The sequence below is a fragment of the Colossoma macropomum genome, unplaced genomic scaffold (genome assembly GCF_904425465.1).
Source record: "Colossoma macropomum unplaced genomic scaffold, Colossoma_macropomum, whole genome shotgun sequence".
NCBI classification, from domain to species: Eukaryota; Metazoa; Chordata; class Actinopteri; order Characiformes; family Serrasalmidae; genus Colossoma; species Colossoma macropomum.
This window is the reverse complement of record NW_023495123.1, coordinates 281,438-306,005: the sequence shown is the minus strand read 5'-3', so window position 1 is coordinate 306,005 and position 24,568 is coordinate 281,438. Positions and strand designations below refer to the sequence as shown.

The 24,568-nt window shown below is 38.6% G+C and overlaps 1 protein-coding gene across 2 annotated transcripts in view; it reads right to left on the bottom strand.

Moving 5' to 3' along the window:
- The window catches only part of LOC118801031, a 258,503-nt gene extending 235,530 nt beyond the window's left edge, over window positions 1-22,973 (bottom strand). Inside the window, exons 1-11 of one of the 2 annotated variants that reach the window (XM_036561223.1) lie at window positions 22,920-22,973; window positions 20,655-20,829; window positions 18,395-18,607; window positions 17,749-18,285; window positions 16,457-16,504; window positions 16,132-16,170; window positions 12,760-12,849; window positions 12,463-12,501; window positions 12,279-12,350; window positions 10,469-10,507; window positions 10,149-10,226 (exon numbers count right to left, since the gene is read on the bottom strand). In XM_036561223.1, the coding sequence (XP_036417116.1) occupies window positions 10,149-10,226; window positions 10,469-10,507; window positions 12,279-12,350; window positions 12,463-12,501; window positions 12,760-12,849; window positions 16,132-16,170; window positions 16,457-16,504; window positions 17,749-18,285; window positions 18,395-18,607; window positions 20,655-20,829; window positions 22,920-22,931 (1,342 nt within the window). In that variant the 5' untranslated portion in view covers window positions 22,932-22,973. The remainder of the gene's footprint in view (window positions 1-10,148; window positions 10,227-10,468; window positions 10,508-12,278; window positions 12,351-12,462; window positions 12,502-12,759; window positions 12,850-16,131; window positions 16,171-16,456; window positions 16,505-17,748; window positions 18,286-18,394; window positions 18,608-20,654; window positions 20,830-22,919) is intronic. The other variant, XM_036561224.1, reaches the window with a different exon arrangement.
- Between the last annotated feature and the right edge of the window lie 1,595 nt (window positions 22,974-24,568).

Genomic DNA, 24,568 nt, shown 5'->3' with positions numbered 1-24,568 from the left:
AGTCCTAAACTATGTTAGGATCAGACCACTCATAGAGACCAACAGCCCTGAGCTTCACTGTAAATGAAAAAAAAAGAGAAACTTTATAGGGTCTGATGGAAAACAACTATTTAATACATAATTCTATAAAATTTGGTGTGGTGAGAATGCAGTTGTTTTCATACACAAATTTAGTTTTTCATTTATATCACACAACTGTTAATCTACTGACATTGTGCATTATTCAACAAAACATCTGTATAATTCAATAAACCTTAAATTATGTTTAAAATATTTTTAATATAATTTTTTAATAGTTAGATATTCTGTTTTTACAAACTAGTCCCTTCCTATCTACCACCAGCCCAGCTTCAGCATGTTTCTATGGGGAGAGCTTTAGTAGGGTTTTACAGAACATGCTTCAGTAGGCTTCTATTGGAACCTGCTTCTGTGCGGTTCTGTTGGATGAGATTTAGTAGAGTTCTACGTGATGTGCTTCAGTAAGTTTCTGTTGCACATGCTTCAGTGCATTTCTATAGAACATGCTTTAGTAGGATTCTGTGGGATGAGCTTCAGTAGGGATCTATAGAACATGCTTTAGTAGGGTTCTATGGGATGAGCTTCAGTAAGGATCTATAGAACATGCTTTAGTAGGGTTCTATGGGATGAGCTTCAGTAAGGATCTATAGAACATGCTTTAGTAGGGTTCTATGGGATGAGCTTCAGTAAGGATCTATAGAACATGCTTTAGTAGAGTTCTATGGGATGAGCTTCAGTAGGGATCTATGGAACATGCTTCAGTAGGGTTCTATGGGATGAGCTTCAGTAGGGAACTATAGGACATGCTTCAGTAGGGTTCTATGGTATGAGCTTCAGTAGCGAACTATAGGGCATGCTTCAGTAGGGTTCTATGGGATGAGCTTCAGTAGGGATCTATGGAACATGCTTCAGTAGGGTTCTATGGTATGAGCTTCAGTAGGGATCTATGGAACATGCTTCCGTAGGGTTCTATGGTATGAGCTTCAGTAGGGATCTATGGAACATGCTTCAGTAGGTCTCTGTGGGATGAGCTTCAGTAGGGATCTACAGGACATGCTTCAGTAGAGCTCTGTGGGATGAGCTTCAGTAGGGATTCAGTAGGGAAGCTCCATGATGGTCAAACTGGTCCAGATGGCAGCAGAGCAGGGGCACCCAATCATGGCAGATCTTGAGACATCAGACCGGACAGGATGTTCATCTTGGCAAAGAGACATAAGAAAATTTAATTCTGTTTGGGGTGACAATACAACATTGATAGCCAAGCTGTTAAAGTTAGTTCAAACAGGAGAACCAAAAGAAGAGTTTTGGCAGATGGGTAGATTTTGGGCAATAATTTTGCTCACACTGAGAGTCCAGTACAGTCGTCCAGTACAGTACGTTGTGACCACGTCATCACACAGCAATGTGTAATGCCGAAGTGTGCTCTATCAGCAGCCTTTATTTATCTGAATAATGCTAGTTTCCAAAAGACCCCTTATGGGATTCACAGTATCAGGCCAGCGCAATGCTAACAGGGTACTCTAGCAACTGTATGTGGACTTCTGAAGCTTTTAATACAGACACACTGTGGCTGAGAAGGAACATTCAAAGATGGTACCAGCGAATGTCCCCATAGATTTTTTTTGTTTGTTTTAATGTTTATTGTCATGTTCTTCTCATTACTTTTTGTTTTTTTTTGTGTGTGTCTGCTCATTTATCACTTATGAACAATGTTTGTTAGGCTGTGTTGGAGATAACCTACTACAAATACTACAAATAACCTACTACCACAAAGTCCAATCCAAAGCTGACATTTTTAAAGTTTATTTGAGGCTTTGAAGACAGACCTCTGTCTTAGTATGGAGTGTACTTTAAAAGTTACACAGGCACATCTCTTGACCTAAATAAAAATGTACACACTGAAATGCAGCTAGCAATGATTGTTAAGAAGTGATTGGAGGGCCGATGAAAATGGGCCAGGTCTTGAGATGGTTCTCATTGGCTCAGTGTCTGATGTTGCCACACAGCTTGTGTCATACACTGGAAACTGTACAGTGCACTCCTAATTATTACTACTACTATTAATATTAGTAGTATAATAATTTTGTAGGTAGTTTGACCAGAGGAGGATGGGTCCCCCCTTGTGAGCCTTGGTTCCTCCCAAGGTTTCTTCCTCAGCTCTGAGGGAGTTTTTCCTTGTCACTGTCGCCCCTGGCTTGCTAACCTGGAGGATTTACACTTCATGTTAAAACTTTGTCCTTAATGGATTTCTGTGAAGCTGCTTTGTGACAACATCAGTTGTAAAAAAGCGCTATACAAATAAATTTGACTTGACTTGACTTGACACTACTGATGAAGAGCAGTATGCAGTATACAGTACATAGAATGCACAGCTGAGGGTTGGGTCAGGCTTGGACAGACATTTCTTGGGTGGTATTCAGGTTTGGACTAATATTTCAGACATGTCTGAAAAAAGAGACCTGTCTCTATCTGCACAACACTGGCTTTACATTAACACTTGTTTTAAGTGAGCAGAGATTAGAATGATTTGAGTTTTACATTTGGGTTCAGAATTGTACACATTTTTACAGGACTATTTTTGAACATGCTGTAATCTAACGAAACCAACTCATTACCAACTAAAATTAAACACAGTAAATGAAATGACTGACTTTTATTCTATTTAAATAGAAGCAAATATGACTACTAATGTCAATTCTCTACACCATAAACACTGAAAGTCTTCATGTTGCCATAAACATTTTCAGAGAGTATCATTTTTCCTGTACAGTAATTACTGAATGGCATATCTTTTTTCCTCATCCCATCTGTCATCATTAAAGTATTCTTTATAATATGTAGCACAGGGTTTTCTTATGGTAGTTCATTTTTGTGTTCATGAGGTGAATCAGGTGTGTTAGATGAGATAAAATATTGTTTTTGATTTCATTTCAAGCCATTAGATACACTACGTGGCCAAAAGTATGTGGACACCTGAGTATCACACCTATATGAGCTTGTTGAACATTCCATTTTAAAACCATGGGCATCAATATGGAGTTGCTTCCCTTTTGCGGCCATAACAGCCTCTACTCTTCTGGGAAGCTTTCCACAAGATTTTGGAGTGTGTCTGACACTGATAATGGACGAGAGGGCCTGGCTCGCAATCTCTGTTCTAGTTCATCCCAAAGGTGTTCAGTGGGGTTAGGGCTCTGTGCTGCCCACTGGAGTTCCTCCACAACAAACTTGTCAGACCATGTCTTTATGGAGCTGCTTTGTGCACTGGGGCTCAGTCATGCTGGAACAGGAAAGGCTCTTCCCCAAACAGCCCAGCCCATAATCCCTCCTCCACCAAACTCTACTGTTGGCACTGTGCATTCTGGTAGGTAGCGTCTCCTGGCATCCACCAAACCCAGATTCATCCATCAGACTAAAGACCCATTTCTTGACACTCTCTAGACATATTTCTATTGCTTTCAGAGGCAGTTTGGAACTCTGGAGTGAGTAATAGCTGATTTTTACACACTACGCGTTTCAGCATTCACAGTCTGTGAGTTTGCGTGGTTTACTGCTATGTAGCTGAGCTGTTGTTGATCAGATTACATTCTGTTGCTAGAACTGTAAACTGGAAATACCCGTCACAACTGCTAATGCTGTAGCTTTCATAGTAATGCAAATACTTTCAACATTAAAAGGTTCAGCTCCAGGTGTAACATTTTTCTTGACTTTCTTTCTTGAATATCATAGATATTTCAAAACTTGCAAATCCAGTATAATGGCACATCACTGTGTCTAATCAAGGTTAACAACTAAGCCCATAGGATTACACACACCGCTGATATGATGTGATTCAGAGTATACACAGTACAGAGCCTACCATTATAGTAAATCTTTATCAGGACAATTCTAAAGTAATCCTAAATCTAATGCAGACTATTGGGTCAATCCCTAGTGACCTTTGACACCTCCCTAATTGCAAAGCTACCTGCCCAAATTCCCAGCAGCCAGAAACACATTCCTCTGGGCATTGGGTCCCTGCAGTTTAGAGCAGTGGTTCCCAACCCTGGTCCTGGAGGAGTCTCTGCCCTGCACATTTTTGTGTTTTCTTGCCAAAACACACCCACTTCATCTCTGGAATGTTTTGTGTGTTAGTGTGTTGGTAATAGGGCAAACACTAAAATGTGTAGGGCAGGGGGTTGGGAACCACTTGTTTAGAGCTTTATTTCCCAACGGTGGGAGGGTTGGTTAAAGACACACCTCCAGCAGGTGTTGTTCTCCAGTATACTCCTGAGATTCTCAGAACTGACTGCCGTTTGCACACACGAAAAAGTTTGTTATATTAGATCCAGCTGATGTTTACCTCAAGCAAATCTCCACTAATAACCAAATATTTTGGCATGGCCATCAACAGTCAGGATCTAAGCAATCTATACTAATCCTTAAACTAAAGATTTTTTTTTTTTCCACTAAACTTCCCCATCATTGGTAGTAAGAACATGTGCCAATTTAAATCTGTATTGATTGAAGGCTTCTGGCAGGGAGAGTCCTATATTAGGGTTACAATGCCTACTGTAGTTTTTTATCAAGCATCAGTGCTCTTACTGTCAACCCTGTTACAGGTCTTTTGTAACAGGGGTGGCACTATTGCATTGTTGTCACTGCTGGAACGCAAAAATTATAGTTTTATCCATTGTTGTAACTAGCATCTTATGGACCCTTTTTATGCAGTTAATAGGCCTACATGGGCCCCCACCATATGAAAATGAAAATCAATGAATAAAACAAAAATACAATGTAATTTGCACCTTTATTTGTTATTGTTTTGTCTCAAATGAGTCAATGCTCTCAACGTATGCCAATCCATCACCTAATGTTAAATGTTAAACAAACTATTTGGGTTGATGCATAACATTGAAATAAATATAAATAAGCACAAATACAGCAAAGTACAGTAAAAATGTTATTTAAAAGTTATTTATCATGTAGGTGAATACAGTTAGAAAGTCACAAGTTTGGTTCTTGACTTCTGGCTGCACTCAAGCTGTCAGAAGGATTTGTTCTATCAGCAGCACCTGATTTAATTTATTGAATAACTAATTTGATAAACTAAGTGGTGGATGGTAACTCTAATACTGGCCTTCCTCAAGGAGAACTTTGGAAGATTGATGAGAAACACATCAAATCACAAGGGATTATTTATTTGTTTATTTGTATTTAATCTAATGTTAGTGTTTTTGAAACAAATACACTTACTGTCCAGAAAATAATAGCTTTATACATTATTCCTCAGATTCCTGAACAACGCACAGAGGTTTATTTTACAATGTAATTGTTTATTTACAATAAGAAGTGATTCCAGACTTTAAAATTGTATATCTCTATTACATACAATACCCAGCCATGAAGTATGGCAGCACCATAACCAGCTCAGTCCCTCAAACATTCATGTGTAAATAATCATCCATTTCATATGATGGTGTAAATACTTGAACCTGTGAAGTTAAAGTTCAGTGATACGTTAATCCAAATTCTATTTTTACAGGTGTATAATGGAACGTCTGTGGTCTCCAGGGAAACAGCAGCTAACTATCGGTCAGGTGAGTAGAGGAGGCTAAAGACTGACCTGTCGCTCTGTTACTGAATTAGTTATTCTTTTAACACTGAGAGTCTTCATGTTGCCATAAACAAATTATACCTTTGTACAAGGTATAATTTTTACTGTACTGTAATTACTAAATGAAATACCTTTTTTTTTCTTGTACCATTTATTATCATATAAGTATTTTTCTATAATATGTAATCAGGTCAGTAGAGGAGGCTAAAGACTGACCTGTTGCTGAATTAGTTATTCTGAGCACTCACTCTTTTTCTCCCTCACCTCCACACCTCTCTTTTTCTATCCATTTTATCAAGTTATGAACACAAACCATGATGCTGTAGGCTTGTTAACTGACTAATCTTGCTCACCATGTAGTTCTACTACATGTCTCTGATCTATGACTGTGCATTACCCATATATTATGTATGTAAAAAGACGAGTTGTGTGACAGATCAGGGAGCAGAGGGGTGAGTGGAGTTATGTTTTAAGTCTTCATGTTGCCATAAACCTTTTCAGAGAGTATCAACACAAGTGGACCATTACTGTTTTTTCAAGTTTGGAGTAAGATTAGTATGTCATCTGATCTTATGAGAATACTCACAAAAAAGAAAGGCCAATCCAAATAGATGAGAAACAACAATGCTGGCAGTGAGTGAGAGACCATTTCTGCTCGGATGATTTCTTACTGAATTTACTATTACTAGAAAAGTTTCCAGTAGTAGGAACAGAACCAGAGTGTGACAAAGTTCTTCTGTGTTGCTGTTCTTGAATTGTTTGTATTTTACTGGCTGACAGCTGGTGCAAAATAATGGAGGAAGGATTTTGGAAAGATTTGGGGGATTTTTTGGAAAGTGAAATCTGAATTCCATCAAATCTACACCAATGTCACAGCATTGCACACTGAGTTGTAAAAGACTGCTTCTGCATGCCATGACGATGCTAAATATTTGAAATATTTTGTGCTGCATTCACATTTTGCTGTAAGTCTACCAGGCAATTTCTTTCTACGCTACAAAATGGGTAAATATGGGGGGCATTTAGTCAAAAAATAGTCTGCCTAATGAAGTAGGCCAATTAATTCTCTCATATCAGAATGTATTTCTGCCTGTTATTGCCTTCTTTCATTTTGTAAAGCAGATACATTGCTTCTTTTAGAATGATGTTGGACTTTGACTTTTTTTTGCTTACTAGCTTTACGACTGTAAAGCTACACTAACATTAGAATACGACTGTAAATCTACACTAACATTAGGATACGACTGTAAAGCTACACTAACATTAGGATACGACTGTAAAGCTATACTAACATTAAGATACGACTGTAAATCTACACTAACATTAGGATACGACTGTAAAGCTACACTAACATTAGGATACGACTGTAAAGCTATACTAACATTAAGATACGACTGTAAATCTACACTAACATTAGGATACGACTGTAAAGCTACACTAACATTAGGATACGACTGTAAAGCTACACTAACATTAAAATACGACTGTAAATCTACACTAACATTAGGATACGACTGTAAAGCTATACTAACATTAGGATACGACTGTAAAGCTACACTAACATTAAAATACGACTGTAAAGCTACACTAACATTAGGATACGACTGTAAATCTACACTAACATTAGGATACGACTGTAAAGCTACACTAACATTAAAATACGACTGTAAAGCTACACTAACATTAGGATACGACTGTAAATCTACACTAACATTAGGATACGACTGTAAAGCTACACTAACATTAAAATACGACTGTAAAGCTACACTAACATTAGGATACGACTGTAAATCTACACTAACATTAGGATACGACTGTAAAGCTACACTAACATTAGGATACGACTGTAAAGCTACACTAACAATAGGATACGACTGTAAAGCTATACTAACATTAGGATACGACTGTAAAGCTACACTAACATTAGGATACGACTGTAAAGCTATGCTAACATTAGGATACGACTGTAAATCTACACTAACATTAGAATACGACTGTAAAGCTACGCTAACATTAGGATACGACTGTAAAGCTACACTGACATTAGGATACGACTGTAAAGCTATACTAACATTAGGATACGACTGTAAAGCTACACTAACATTAGGATACGACTGTAAAGCTATACTAACATTAGGATACGACTGTAAAGCTACACTAACTCATAACTAGATCTAACTTAGATAACTAGGTCTGAGATCAGTAAAACACAGCTTGAATTTTAACTACAAACTTGGAGTCGAACAAAATAACAACCTCCTGAATCTACAGGACAGTGTGGAGGAGACCTCAGAGAAATGACCAGCATGACAGGTTAGTTTTTAAAATCATTGGTGCTTCACTAAGAATATACAGCAAAAATATAGACACAGAAACGTATGATCGCTGTTGTGGAAAACGCTTTTTATTTTTTGCAAAATTGTAAACTCCAGTTACTCTTTGAACAGAAGTGTTCCAAAAGTACTTCAAAAAAAAAATCTTGTTCCATTATCGTCTGTTACAACTCCAGAACTTTTTGGAGAGATGAGATTTTGTTCCTGACAGTGAGGCTCTGTTTCCTGCCTTTTCATAATTACATAAAGAAACAGATTTATAGTAAATCATATGAACAGAATAGAACAGAATATACTAGAGAAAGGTATGATAAATATACAAGAATGGAATGGACTTGCAGTTGGTTTGAATAGAGTGGAAAGAGTAAACTCAGAGTAAAAAAATCCTACAAGGTTCTTGGACATAGGAACATATGGTTCAAGCAAAAACCATTAATCAGTGTAGAACCTTTACATTATGTGGAGGTTCTTCTCACTCGCACATCTCATTTACAAGCCTGGTTCTTTAAAGAACCATCCACTAAAAGGTTCTTTAGGGAATCATATGTTCCTAATATCCAAAGAAATATTTTGGCACCTTTATTTTTTCAAATGTAGCTTGAACCAAAAATCAAGTAAAAAATAATGATCAACTTGGTTACTTTGGTGAAATAATGAATGCAGTAAAAATACCTTTATGAAAAACAACCTGAGTAGAAATACAAATATAGCAGCTCAAAAAAACGACTTCAGTACTGATTCAGTAATAATTTCCCCAAACAGAGAAAACTACTCTGCATAACTTTAAACAGACGTAGCAAAATGTAGCAGAAGCAAAAAAACCACACTTGAATTCAGATCTGATTGTCACATTAAGGTCACATGGCCACGAATCTGATATGTATTCAATCTAGAACCACATGTGGAAGTGTCTCAGAGCAGATTTGAAAAGGTCAGACTGGTGTGTCCACACAGCTCTGAGTAAATCAGATGTTTTGCTGAGCTATTACTGTAAGACACAGATTATGAGGATCTTCTTCTCTGAGTGCTGGTGTTGATGTGTAACAGTAACAGCCTCCTCTGCTGAATCGTCTCACTGAGAGTCAGAGCAGTCGCTTCTCTCTGACGCTGTAACACACACAGAGTCTAATTCATTATCAGAAACAGAATCAAGACGGTATTTAAGGCCTGCTCTGAAACAACACTCTTAATGAGGCATTTATCGAGAGCATTTGCTGCTGCTACATGAACAGTGCACAGATGAACACAGCTTCATGTCACATACATATCATTTTGCCTTATAAGTGCAAAAAAGGAGCAAATTCATTTATGACCTTGTCAAATAAGCATGTAAATGTGTTATTGTGGCATTATTTTCACTGCTCATAAATCAGAAACTTTTATTATGGCAGGACTCTGGTAAAGGAGCACAATAATTATTACCACAATGTGATTTAATATTTATTCATTAGACCAATAACTAATGAATGATCTCTGAAAATGTTGTGCATCCAGCACTGATAGTGTAGTTTGTGTCTAAGTCTGAATATCAAACTTATTGATTTTGCCTGATTTGTAGCCTCAGACTCACTGAATATATTCATGGTGTGTTGAACAGCATGTATTAAGCAAAATCAGCAGCTACTCAGCAGGCCTTCAGTGATTTACACCAAAGCACCAAACTGTGTTTATGAAGAAAGAGAGAAACACAGCCAGATTTGGCAGAGAGACATTCTTTACATTCCATCTTGCTGGAAAGTAAAAAAATATGAATATGAATGCATTAGGATATGAATGTAAAGTTATGCTAACATTAGGATATAACTGTAAAGCTACACTAACATTAGGATACGACTGTAAAGCTACACTAACATTAGGATGTGACTGTAAAACTACACTAATATTAGGATACGACTGTAAAACTACACTAATATTAGGATACGACTGTAAAGCTATACTAACATTAGGATACGACTGTAAAACTACACTAATATTAGGATGTGACTGTAAAGCTACGCTAACATTAGTATATGATTGTAAAGCTACACTAACAATAATATATTTACATTCTAATTGTCATAAATCTTATAAATCAATAATGCTTTTAACAGACCAGTTTAGTAACAGATGATCTACAGAAGATCAGACTGTGGATGTGTTTGTTCTGATTGGTGTGGATTCAGTGTTCAGTGGATGTTTCCTTCATGAACAGGTGATGATCTCACCTCCAGCTGTGGTCAGTCCTGCAGTCTGAGCCAGTCTGTCTTCACTGAGCTTCTGACCATCATTCTCCTCATCGTCAGCTGAGACAGAAGGAGAAAAGGGACTGATTCAACTGTGGCAATGACTTTCAAACATGAAGCATAATTTATTCAGGTTTTAATGGTTTTGTGAGTTAAATGAAAATATCTTTTAACATTGCATTAATTAGTAATGAACCAATTAGTGACAACTCTCTCTTTTTAAATGAATGAATCTACATAAAACCATTTTATTTCAAAATAATATTTTGAGAAAGAGCTAAAAATGAAACGGTGAACGTTACCCAGAGTCAGAGGAATATCCATAGAAGCAATGAATCTTTCTACAATGGAAAATTAAACATTAGTGAGGAGCAGCAGTAAATATGAAGAATATTCAATTTGATCAGATTTACAAGTGTGGAAATGTGATCATTTTTATTATATGTGAATGTATTTGAATTAAATGTAAATGTAAAGAGTTTGATATGAGGCTTCATTTCTTGTTTACATAAGTACCAGATATAACAACAGCACAGAAGATGTGGATATAAATCACTCTGAACTGACACTTTTCCCTTATAAACCCCAAAATAACAGTGGACAGAGCGGTTTACTAAAAGTGTAAACTACACTCTTAAAGAAGATGGTTCTTTGAGGGTTCTTTAGTAATGACAACCGCTCTGTATGGAACAATGAACACTCATAGAACCATTTTCATGCTTAAATATTTCTCTGCATGGTGAAATGGTTCTTCAGACTGATGTGTTGTACATGGTTCTGTATAGAACCTTATATAAAGTGCTTACAGTTTCTCAAAGAAATCTGTAGACACACCTACAAAGTTCAGTCTGAGAAGTTGGTTTATTATCTTCTTCTTCTCACCATCCAAATAATCTCATCCTGTCCAAAAAACTTCACTCTACATCTCAGAGGTCCTGTTTCTGTGTTTTAGTGTAAAACAGTTTTGGTGGACCATCAGCTCCTGTACAGTTTGTATTTCCCAAGTTATTCTTCAGTTATAGATGCGTGTAATAAAATGTGATCCTGGCCAGTTAAGGGGTTAATGTGTAATAACTCTTTATGAATTATATTTAAGGTGTTAACCCTAATTAATAAACATTAATAAACTAATTTAAACCATTCTTAAACCCTGTATAAGGGTGGCCTTGTTGTAAAGTGGTACTCTGTCCTTCATGCATATTTTAATTCAGAAGTATTGTTTATTTGCTGAATTTAACATACTGAAGGGGAAAAAAAAACATTAAATGGCCTGTCTAAAAGTTATAGCACAATTTATATTTTGCTTTATATTTTTCATATAGGTTAGTCTAGGCTATTGAAGTGTGTACGCTGTTTTTTATTTATACTCATTTTCACTTAGAAAATCAACACAACATGGAATTTGACAAGGAGTGTTCAAACTTTTGCATAACTCTATATTGTACCTTAGTTAAATGTGTAGATTGCATTATAAGTTTATACTGTACTAAAGTTATGACAAGAAATACTGACACTTTTGTGGTTTTTCATCCAAACAACTAACAAATTGCTATAAATTAATTTGATTCACTCCAGCTGAGATGGTCAAAAGTAACTTTCTATAACTGTTTATTATTAATTTTCCACCTTGAAAAGCAATCCACACAGCTTCACTGCAATTTCACTGTGTGGTCGTGTCAATGTAGCAACACTAAATACTAAATACATTGTTGCATTTCTTCATGATCCATTTATGTTTTGGTGATAATGTATAGATTTAAAACTTGAATATTGCACCACTGGATGTTGAAGCTACATTTGGATGTTCCCATAACGCTAAAATAAATAAATAAATAAATAAATAAATAGAGAGAGAGAGAGAGAGAGAGAGAGAAAGAGAGAGAGAGAGAGAGAGAAAACTAGGCCCATCTGTTTTGATGTAGCAAATTTTCACATATTTTCTGAGCTCTACAATCTCAGAAAAGCCTACTGCAATCATCAGATAATGGTCAGATGATTCAAACAGAAAGTTAATAATGAAATATAGAACTGAATCTTGAGACTTTAATACAGAATTAAGAGCTGAAGAACTGAACCTGGACTCAATAATAACTATAATAAAGATAAAGTCACCTATCACTGCCGGCTGCAAAGAATCCTGGGGATTTGATTCAGCACTGTGGTCACCTTCCTCTCCCTGCATCTCTGAAAGAGTCATAAACACTCATCTCTACAATCTCTACAGCACTGTTACTGTAACATTAATAATACTGATGTAGTTTAATTGTTCTACACTACAATAAGTACATAGATTTACCAAATGCAGGGAGAGAGATGGTTCTAGAGCCAAGCTGCCCTGTTAAAGACAGAGAACAGAACCACATACAGTGGAAAAGATACTTCACTGTTCTGTCGAGTCAGAAAAAAGAGGCAGATCATAGCATACAGCATACAAGCATTTATGTCACAAAGCCCACAGATCAAAAATGCTGTAACAGATTAATTTCCTAACAGATGATCTACAGATCAGATCAGATTATGAATGTCTTTGCTCCTATTAGTGTGAATTCAATGTTTAGCAGATGTTTCCATTATGAATAGTTGATGGACTCACCTCCAGCTGTGATCAGTCTTGCAGTCCGACTCAGTCTGTCCTTACTGGCCACAGTCATCCTTGTCTGACCATAATCATCATCTTCACCAGCTGAAAAAATGAGGGGGACTAGATTTTTAAATTACAAATATGATTTCGTTTCCTTCAGTTTTCATGGTTATTTTGAATTCATATTTATCACTTAAACATACATCAACAAGCCAAAACATTATGACTGAAAAAGCTGTTTATTCTCTGCATGCTGCCAAAACAGCTCCTGTGGGATCTGACAGGAAAACATTAGCAGCAGATCCTGTAAGTCCTGTAAGTTGTGAGGTAGAGCCACTGCAGATCAGAGGCATATTCCAACTCCATCAGACTGAGATCTGGAGAATTTAGAGGCCAAATTAACACCTTCAACTTTTTGTGTTCTTCAAACTATTGCTGACCAATGTGTGCAGTGTGGCAGGGCACATTATCCTGCTGAAAAAGGCCACTGCCACTGGGGGATACCATCAACATGAAGGGAATTGGGAATATTATTGCCATGAAGGGGTGTACCTGGTCCACAGCAATGTTTAGGAGGGTTGGGAATACTATTGCCATGAAGGGGTGTACCTGGTCCAAAATAGTGTGTAGGAGGATTGGGAATACTATTGTCATGAAGGGGAGTACCTGGTCCACAGCAATGTTTAGGGGGATTGGGAATATTATTGCCATAAAGGGGTGTACCTGTTCCAAAACAGTGTTTAGGAGAATTGGGAACACTATTGCCATGAAGGGGAGTACCTGGTCCACAGCAATGTATAGGAGGATTGGGAATACTATTGCCTTGAAGGGATGTACCAACTCCACAGCAGTGTTTAGGATGATTGGGAATACTATTACCATGAAGGGGTGTCCCTGTTCCACAACAGTGTTTAGGAGGATTGGGAATACTATTGCCATGAAGGGGTGTACCAACTCCACAGCAGTGTTTAGGATGATTGGGAATACTATTACCATAAAGGGGTGTACCTGTTCCAAAACAGTGTTTAGGAGAATTGGGAACACTATTGCCATGAAGGGGAGTACCTGGTCCACAGCAATGTTTAGGAGGATTGGGAATACTATTGCCATGAAGGGGTGTACCTGGTCCACAGCAATGTTTAGGGGGATTGGGAATATTATTGCCATAAAGGGGTGTACCTGTTCCAAAACAGTGTTTAGGAGAATTGGGAACACTATTGCCATGAAGGGGAGTACTTGGTCCACAGCAATGTTTAGGAGGATTGGGAATACCATTGCCATGAAGGGGTGTACCTGGTCCACAACAATGTTCAGGAGGATTGGGAATGCTATTGCCATGAAAGGATGTACCTTGACCACAGCAATGTTTAGGAGGATTGTGAAAACTACTGCCATTAAGGGTGTACCTGGTCCACAGCAGTTTTTAGGAGGATTGGGAATACTTTTGTCATGAAGGGGTGTACCTGGTCCACAGCAGTGTTTAGGAAGATTGGGAATACCATTGCCATGAAGGGGTATACCTGGTCGACAACTGTGTTTTGGAAGATTGGGAATATAACTGCCATGAAGGGGTGTACCTGGTCCACAGCAGTGTTTAGGAGGATAGTTCTGATAGGTGGCACATTTCAAATTGACGTCCACATGAATGCCTGGACACAGAGTTTCCCAGAAAAACACTGCCCAGAGCATCACATTCCCTAAGCTGGCTTGTTTTTTCCCCACAGTGCATCCTGGTGCCATCACTTCTCCAGGGAAACCCTACACAGGCTGTCCATGTAAAAGTGTCATATAAAAGTAAATGGGCCTCATCAGAGATGACCTTCCTCAATCTCACACTCACATGTCCATTGTAGGAGATTTTTGATGGTGGGGCACTCTGGCTGGTCTGTGGTTATGCAGCCCCATACACAGCAGGTGTGTGTGATTCATGGTGTGTTGTGATACAGTCCTCCTGTAAGCATCATTAAATATTTCTGTGATTGTTCCACAGTAGCCCTTCTGTCAGTTTGGAACAGGCAGGATCGCCTTTGTTGCTGTCACGCTTTGATGAGCCTTAGACACCGGACGCCCTTTCACCGGTTTGTGGTTTGTCCCTCCTCGGACCACTTCTGGCAGGTATTCTATTCACCACTCCTGACTCGGAGCACTGGGAGATCCTCCAACCTGTTGATCTGACCATAATGTTTTGGCTCTTTTCAAAGTTGCTCAGGGCTTCACACCTGCACATTCTGCCAGATCATGACATGTCATTGTTATGACATAATCTACATTGTTTGCTTCACCTGTGGATGGACATAATGTTGTGGGTCCTTGGTGTATATATCCAGAGGCAGAACTGGTGGGGAACACAGATGTGACCTAAGATAATGTAACTACAGTAATGTAAATGACACATTATGTTAGAGCTGGTTTGAGGTCCAGTACAGAACATGTGGCCATGTATTGAGGAGATGAGACTGTCAGGGTCCCAACACTCACACTAATTGGCATGAAATTGAAAAATCATTAAAAATACAATTGACATTTTAACTTTGTTCAAAGTTATTCATTCAATGTCTGCAGCTTAGTATTACAATGTCAAAAGGTTTAGTCTTTACTAAACTTGAAAACTGTCTTAAATAAAGGTCCCTGATCAATAATCATGACATATGAAGGACTTTTGCTGAACTCTGACTTTCTGTCATTGATCTGTTGTCTGCAAAAAGACCTCATTAGACCTAATTGAGCTGAAAGTTCTTGGACCCCTGAATGACCACTTGATTCTACTCCACTATTTCAAATGAAATTGAATTTATGTACAAATGTGTTCTTTTTCATGAAAAAATGTCGCCAGTGTTGGTTTTGTGACCGTTCAGATACCATCAAAACACTTTTTCTGCTAAAGTTGAACAGACAAAAGGACAAAAAAACATTACCAACAAATTCTGTTTCCATAGCCTACACCACCCAACTTTTAGAGACATTAAAATGTTTTTGCAAAAAATCCTTCAAATGGAAATATTCAGAGAGAAATTTTGTTCACTGTTCTTGTGCATATGGTACCTCACGTTTTATACGGCCGACTTTCTGCACAGTGCGCTAGGTTAAAAACCATCAACTTGAAGCGGTAGCCTATGCGTCAGCCTCCAGTAAAAACACAATGTGTTAACACATCCTCTACAGAAAACAGACATTGCACATTTATTTTTAAATTATTTTTTTCCAACATGTTAAGCTCAGTAAATAAATAGAAAGCGTGCAGTAAAATTGCCATATTTAAGTGTGTTCCCTGTAGAGGTATGGTATCTTATTTTCACGTCATTTACCCAGGAGTGTCCAAACGTTTGCATATGACTGTATCTTGATATACTGAAAATGTAATAACAATGAAATAAGTACCATTACCCAAGGTTAGAGGAATGTCCATTGAAGCAGCGAATCTCCCTATAATAAAGTAAAAAAGAAGTAAACATGACGGTAAGAATATAAAATCTGCCTGATCAGATTCATGACTTTTGGAATGTGATGATTTATTATCATTGATATTTGAATGTGGTAATGTTTATGATTTTAATGAACGAGATCATTTCTTGTTTAGAGAAATCTGACAGCAGTACAGAAATATGAAAAAAGGATTTTTCAGTAAGAACATTCTTTTCATGTTGTAGTGACCCCTGTGGTGATAAAGTGAAGTGAGCATAAGAATAAAACATAGCAAAACTGAACTCACTCTTCGTTTGGTCTGCATCTCCTCCATCCTGATCTTCATTCACCATCACTGAAAAATGGGAGAAGATCATCAACATGATCCTCCTCTTACTGAACAATGTGTATCTTCAAATTCATTCCTTAATTAATACTAATATTAATAGTATGAGGAAGAAAAAGAAGAAAAAGTGACCTAAAATATGATCAGATCTTCATTTAATTCATATTAATACATAAAAAGAACAACACATAACATAAAATACTATGAGGTTTTTGATTTATTTATTGAACTAAATAACATTAAATGTCTTTGTTGGCAAAAGCATGTGAAACTCTGCTGTCAGGGACTGGAGTTATGCCCTTGAGCAGCCATGACTTCAACCCAACCGTTCCTGTAACTGTTGTTCAGCCCTTCACATTGACTCTGAGATGTTTTGGCCAACCTTCTGTTGAGCTTCAGTTCACGGAGGCCCTAATATTCAATTGTAGAATTTCTTGGCATAAACCATAATTCATAGCTTCACCAAATGGTGGCAAACTGTCCTGGTTTCATAGCAGCAAAACTGCCACCACCATGTTTCACAGCTGGGATGAGGTTCTCATGCTGAAATGCAGCATTTGGTTTTACCAAACATATCTCGCAATTCACGCCGTAAAGATCCATTTTTACCTTATTCATCTACATAATATTATTTCAGTCTTCTGGCTCATCCAGATGGTCTTGAGGAAACACAGGGAGAAAGGTTCTTCCTGGAGGGTAGTGGCTTTCTTCATGCTACCATTCCGTATGTTCTGTTCTTCACTGTCTGCCTGACAGTAGATCGGAAGTCCAAACTCTTCAGAAATAGTTTTGGAACCTCTTCCAACCTAATGAGCTTTGGCCAGTGTTTTTCTAAGATCCTCAGAAATCTCATTTGACTAGGATGTGGCTTGCACTAACAAATGTGTGTGGTAAAAACCAGACTGGGATGGTGAAGACTCGGATTGGTGTTTTTTTGATAGGGTAGGGTCAGCCACACTCACACCTGATGGACATCCCACTGACTGAACCTCCTGACCCTCATTATCACCTTTACCAAACTGATAATTCTAGTTGTTCACATACATGCCAACAAAGACATGTTGAATAACTTTGTTCAAAAAATGAATGAAAAACCATATAATTATTTGTATTATTGCTGAATGGCGTTCTTTTTTTCATTCAACAAATGATCTGATCATAATTTTGGTCATATTGATGTAGAAATTCATAAAATCATAAAGGGTTTACAAACTTTCAAGCAGCACTGTATGCCAGGCTGATTTTTGTCTCACCATTTAAATCTTCTCTGTAAGCACTTTTAACTGGAGTTTTCCCAGCTTTTCTTTTTCTCATCTTTTTCTTAATGCGGAAAATAATCGAATTAATCATTGTTGTGTAGAACGTCAGGGAAAACAGATGGTCGAATACATTTGCTGTTTTTTGGACTGTGTACGGATCCCTAATTATGTTTTCCCAAACAATCCAAAACATAATGTGCAAGAGAAGCCATCTGTATCTAGAAATGAACTCATCATCTTCAGTTCTTCTGCTGTCCCTCTCATGGTGATCCAGGTAACCGAGGAGCTCCTCCATACACGTCTGCACCAAATAATCCTTGTAGATTTGACTGAGGCTGGGTGGACTGGTTCGCACTACTTCAACTGGAAGGAACTCACTGTCCAGCACCACACACTGAACGGTGTCCACATTAAAGTGGAGGATGACCTCTCCATTGAGTCTGTATTCAGCTGTAGTGCTCAGTGAGGTCACATCTCCACTAGAGGATCTCTCGACCTCACAGTCACGTCTCTTTACTATGTCACCAGAACCTGAAATACAGATGAAAATCATTCATTTATAGTGTTTTACACACAGCTCACAAAGTTTTAGTACACATGTTAAATGTCATTTTAGCAAGTGAATGAATAGAAAACTGACCATTATAGCTGATCTCCAGAAGGTCAATAAAAACTTCAGATTCCTGTAGAACTCTCTGCTTCTTCATTCTTGTTCTACTCCAGAATCCTTCCATCCATTCTGAAACCATGTTCTCTCCATCAGTCAGGACAGCTGCAGTGAGCTCAGTGTCGTTATTGGTATTGTGGAAAGGACTGAAGTGGACAGTGTGGACGTGGTACAGGTAGAGTCTCTCTGTGGGGTTAACAGCAAAATAATAACCCTTTTTAAAAGTGTCTTCCAAACTAGTTGGTGGTATAGTGTCATATTTATGAGCTAAGACAAAGTGGGCCCAAGTCTTTGAGGTGTGAGTCTGAGTCAAGTCTTGAGTTCCTGAGGTGCGAGTCATAGTGAAGTCTCGAGTCTCTGAGGTGCAAGTTTGAGTCAAGTCTCGAGTCTCTGAGGTGTGAGTCCAAGTCAAGTCTCAAGCCTCTGAGATGCGAGCTTGAGTCGAGTCTCGAGTCCCTGAGGTTCGAGTAGGAGTCAAGACTCGAGTCTCTGAGATATGAGTCAGAGTTAAGTCCTGAGGTTCTGAGATGCAAGTCTGAGTTGAGTCTCAATTCTCTGAGGTGCAAGTCTGAGTTGAGTCTTGAGTCTCTGAGGTGTGAGTCCAAGTTTAATCTTGAATCTCTGGAATGAGGGTCCAAGTCAAGTTTGAAATCTCTGGGGTGTCCAAATCGGGTCCTTTATTTTTGGGGTGTGAATCCAAGTCTAGTCTCAAGTCTTTGAGGTGAGTGTGAGTCCAAATCAGGTCTTAAATTTCTGGGGTAAGAGTCCAAGTGTAGTTTTGACCCATTGAGTCGATTCTCAAATCTCTGGGTAGAGAGTCTGAGTCCAGTCTCTGAGATGCAAGTCCAAGTCTTGATTCTTTGAGGTGCAGGTCTGAGTTGAGTCTTGAGTCTCTGAGGTGTGAGTTTGAGTCAAGTCTCAAGTCCCTGAGGTGCGAGTTTGAGTTGAGTCTCGAGTCCCTGAAGTGCGAGTTTGAGCTGAGTCTCGAGTCCATTAGGTGCAAGTCTGAGTCAAGTCTCCTGCCTCTGAGGTGTGAATCTGAGTCAAGTCTCAAGTCTCTGAGGTGCGAGTCCGAGTCAAGCCTTGAGTTTCTGAGGTGAAAGTCTGAGTCAAGTCTCTGAGGTGCGAGTCTGAGTCTCAATTCTCTAAAGTGTGAGTCTGAGTTGAGCCCTGAGTCTCTGAGGTGTGAGTCTGAGTTGAGTCTTAAGTCTCAGATGTGTGAGTCCAAATTGAATCTCGAATCTCTCGGATGAAAGTCCAAGTCAAGTTTGAAATCTCTGGGGTGTCTCTGGGGTGGACTCCAAATCCTTAATTTCTGGGGTGAGAGTCTGAGACTAGTCTTGAGTCTTTGAGGTGAATGTGAGTCCAAATCAGGTCTTAAATTTGTGGGGTGAGAGTCCTAGTCTAGTCTGGACCCTTTGAGTTGTGAGTCTGAGTCAATTCTCAAATCTCTGGGTAGAGAGTCTGAGTTGAGTCTTGAGTCGTCAGTAGAGAATTTTAGTTTAGTCTCATTATTAACTGCAGGAATTGCTGTGTACAAAAGTAAACCTACTAAAAACCTGTCAGGTTCAGCTTTAGATGAAAAACTTGTAGCTGAAAGAACAGAACTGAAGTTCTACATGGAGTAAATACTGTGTTTAAAAGAAAGAGGCGAAGCACCTCGAAACACCTCGAATCCAGCTGTAGTTTTAGTAAGTTTTAAATAGATATGATCTGTAACACTAAAACTTCAAGAACTTCAAGCTGACAAGCGCAAGTCACACATGTAAGCTGGAAACTAAAGGTTTTGTTCAGGTCCTTATTTATTCCACTCTGATCATGTTTTATTCTGAGGCTATTCAAGTCCAATTTGAGTCGCGAGTCAGTCAGCATAATGTGGAACACAGTGGAATAAATTCAAATGAATATTAAAGCAGTAAAAAGCAACAAAAAGTTGATATGAATTTCTTACATTTCCTCAGCGACACACTGATTCAATTTAATAAACAATCAATAAGATAAACAAAGTACTAGATGATAAGTACAATTAATAGTGAGCTTGTTTGAGGAGAGGTTTAGAACTGATACACATTAAATCACTCCACATTAATTATTATTGGTTATGGTAATGGTTTAATGTTATAACTTTGTGGTTTTATGAGAAATTAAACACTTACTGTCCTGACGGAAATACAAAAAACTTATAATTTCTCAGATGTTTGCACTGTACTATATATTTTTGCCTTAAAATTACCTTTGTGAACAGATGAAGCACTGTGAGCCATCAGAAGCAAAAACAAAGATCTGAAAAATGTAGTGGTCAAAAACAGAATAATCCAGTCACTGCACTGCATCCCTCTTCGCCGGAGTCTGTAACGCAGTCCGATGTATCCTTCCTGTATGTGGGAGCGCCACTCTGCAAACATGTTCTGCAAGGAAACAACTTTCATTATAAAGGTCATCTTTCTGGGTTTAATATGGTCATCATAAATGAAAAAATACAGAACTTGTACTGCATGAGACACTTATGTTTAATCACAGCTGCATCCTCCTAAACATATATGTGTTAAAACTGTACTAAATATAGATAATTAGATATATTTGGATGTTACAGACCATGAGATGCAATAAAGCACAGTTTTTCAGTTTAAAGTGGTACAACATGCATTTAAAACAAACAATACAAAGCTAAGCTGAACTGTCTTCTTGTTCCTGAGTGAGTAGAGCAGTGAGTTAGCACAGATTACGTCTTTTCCCTTTTGTTTTTTACACTGTTTACAGCACCAGGGCCTGTATTACAGAAACTTCCTAACTCTGAAGTCTGATCTGTTTAGTCTCCATGATGACATCAGTAAGAGAGTAGCTATTCCAGAATAACAGTCCCTAACTTCATAATTTCATCATTAACTCCAGATAAGAAAACAGCATCACACAAACATCCTAACTGGACTAAACCTCCTAAATCCTGTCCTAACTTTAGGATGAACCCCAACAGGGTCCTCACTTCTGTTTAAGGTCCGTTTCTATGGTTTTTAGGCAGCTGTGTCAGCAGCATAGTTCACTACCAGCATAATGAGCTCCATTTATTTCTACTGTAAAACGCTGCTTTCACTGTGAGATGATTTTCTTTTCTAACTCTGCGTTTTAAAGATCTCAGACGCTGCAGACTCGATCTCCACCGCCCCTCTGATTACCTTCGTGTGTTAATGTTGATGATGAAATATTACAGTGATGGTGGTGAATAATGAGGAGACGGAGCTGAACGTGTGTCTGTTTATTAGGAGGAGTAACGTTAGCGCGCTCAGCTAAAGCGTTTGGGAAATGGAGACTGAAACTGGGGAGCGGTGACACTCTGATAAACAGCAGGGGGCGCTCTCACAGTATTCACTACCTTACAGTTTATCACACTTTAGTTTTGTTTGACCTTTTTGCGTTGGTGGCATTCGGCCCTCCAATAGGAAGTCAACTGCTATTCCCTCATCCTATAATCAGAATCGTGGCTGAGTGAATGGGGGCGGGTGTTTGAAGATAAAAGGCTGACCTGTTGAACATGTGAACAGAGGAGAGCACTGTGTGTCTGTGAGGCCTTTAGTTTGCTGGCAGTTTAGTGACTTGTTGTGCTGTTGTTATTAAAATTGTAGCTTCGTTTTAGTTACCTTGGCCTCACCTTGTCTCTCTCTCACTCTCTCACTCTCTCTCTCTCTCTCTCACTTGCTCTCTTTGTATCTCTCTTTCTAGCGATGAGTGGACAAGCAGGCTGGGCCGCGCCTTTACATCTGACACGGTAGCATCACTTTGTATAGACACACTAGGTAAGGGGTGAGTGCCGCCTACTGGAATTTGGGCAGGTCAGCTCCTGTTAGGCAGGTTAGAGGTTTTATTATTTACATTGCTTTGGCACCGTCCATACTCCACCACTGCAGCTAGCTTCATATACAATATTCCTACTTTCAGTTCTGTAATTTAGAGCAGATAACACAATCAGATGTGCATGGACACAGTGTTTATGGAGCTATTGACGTTCTATTGTCTGACAGTGTCTGTTGTTAGCATGAACAATTAAAATATGTATTTAAATGAACTGAAACGCTTTGGAGGAAAACAGAGGCGTGTGCATGGATGTGGGCGTGGTCTAGAAGTGCATGCTTTTCCTTCCCATTGAAAAACGTGTCTCAGTTCTGTATCAACACAAAAGAGCGGTATGTTAAATGTCATCCAAACCGCAAAAGAACAGGTGTGCATCACTCTCTGTGGCCGGACTGTCATGAATATGAAGTCTTTACTGACCACCGTAGTCCGATCAAATGTTATTAGCGCCGAAAAGACGAACTTTACCGTGGTTGTTTTTGGTGGGCTAAGAAGAGGTGAACCTTCATTAAAATTAGCATTACACTCTGCTCTGTGGCTGCAGTTAAACCTATATGTACATATGCTTGTATATCTTTATGTTGGAGTATTTCTGTCTATTTATCTAAATCTATAAGCTGTTAATTAGTTGTGTATGTCTATATCTACTTACCCATAACTCCATATCGAGAAAAGCTGCCCGACTGCCTGGCTACGGAAACTGAAAGTGTTGTTTACAGGAAAAACAGGTTGCATCATGGGAAATGTAGTGTCTATAGTGAAATCGCGTTTGAAACCGAAAGTGTTTGCTGGAAAGACACAGCACTATGGGAAATGTAGTGTCTAGCAAAATCAAGGCAAACATTATAGCTGGCAGCTGAAACTACTCCTTTTTTGGATGTAAACCTAATGCCTGTGCTAATAAACTCACACTGTGGTACAACAGTAACGTCTCTTAAGATTTTCTCACCCTGAGCGTAATTTCTGTTACAGTAGGCTGAATTAGTACTGCACAACACAGAATTCCTTTATGTAAGATTTGTGGCTCAGAGTTCAGAGCATAACTAGCTTTCATTACTAGCATTAAGATCCACAAAAGCTCTTACACATAACATACAACTCTGACTATTATTTTTTAAAGGGTAAAGACTGTTGTGTGTTGTATGTGAAAGGGTTTAACACTTTCTCACTGTAGGTTTACGCTGAATTTGAGGAAACTAACAAGAGAGACCCTCCCTCTCTTAGAGCAGAAGAGAGAGACCCTCCCTCTCTTAGAGTAGAAGAAAGAGACCCTCCCTTTCTTAGAGTAGAAGAGAGAGACCCTCCCTTTCTTAGAGTAGAAGAGAGATACCCTCCCTCCCTCTCTTAGAGTAGAAGAGAGAGACCCTCCCTTTCTTAGAGTAGAAGAGAGAGACCCTCCCTCCCTCTCTTAGAGTAGAAGAGAGAGACCCTCCCTCCCTTTCTTAGAGTAGAAGAGAGAGACCCTCCCTCTCTTAGAGTAGAAGAGAGAGACCCTCCCTCCCTCTCTTAGAGTAGAAGAGAGAGACCCTCCCTTTCTTAGAGTAGAAGAGAGAGACCCTCCCTCCCTCTCTTAGAGTAGAAGAGAGAGACCCTCCCTCTCTTAGAGTAGAAGAGAGATACCCTCCCTTTCTTAGAGTAGAAGAGATAGACCCTCCCTCCAACAGAGCAGAAGGTAGAGACCCTCCACCACCCTGAGTTTCTATAGAAATCTTTAAAACTCAATAAAATATTTAGATTTTACTTTGAAATTGAGGCCTCTTTTAGTTTATGTCTTAATAATCTTACTTCATTTCAATAAGCTTTGACAAAATATAGACAACAGTAAAATATAAATACTAGTAATGTCAGTTTTTCTTTAGAGGTCACCGAACTACTACCAAGGTAGAAAGTGCTGCCATCCTGGGATGGTCAACACAACCACTGGACTTCAGAGCAATTACAGAGTGGCAGTGTAAGAAAGGTACTGACCAAAATGAGACTATTTGAGAAACGCAGCACTCAGAAAGTGGGACAGGATTATTAAGGGAGACAACACAGCGATTGAGACTCATACTTGTGTGATGTTTATGTATAGATATGGCTGTGTGGTTGATGAAGCACAGAGAAATCAACAGTGTGATTGTTTTTCTTCTGGATTTTGTATTGAGCTTATTTCATTTAATAAACATTCCAGGGTGTCTTAACTTGATGTGAAGTAGTTATAATATTTTATTCACACTGATTGTTGGTGTTGTGTAAGTGTGCAGTGTACAACCAACAACAATATTTAATAAAGTATTGTTCTTTTAATACAGTCATATA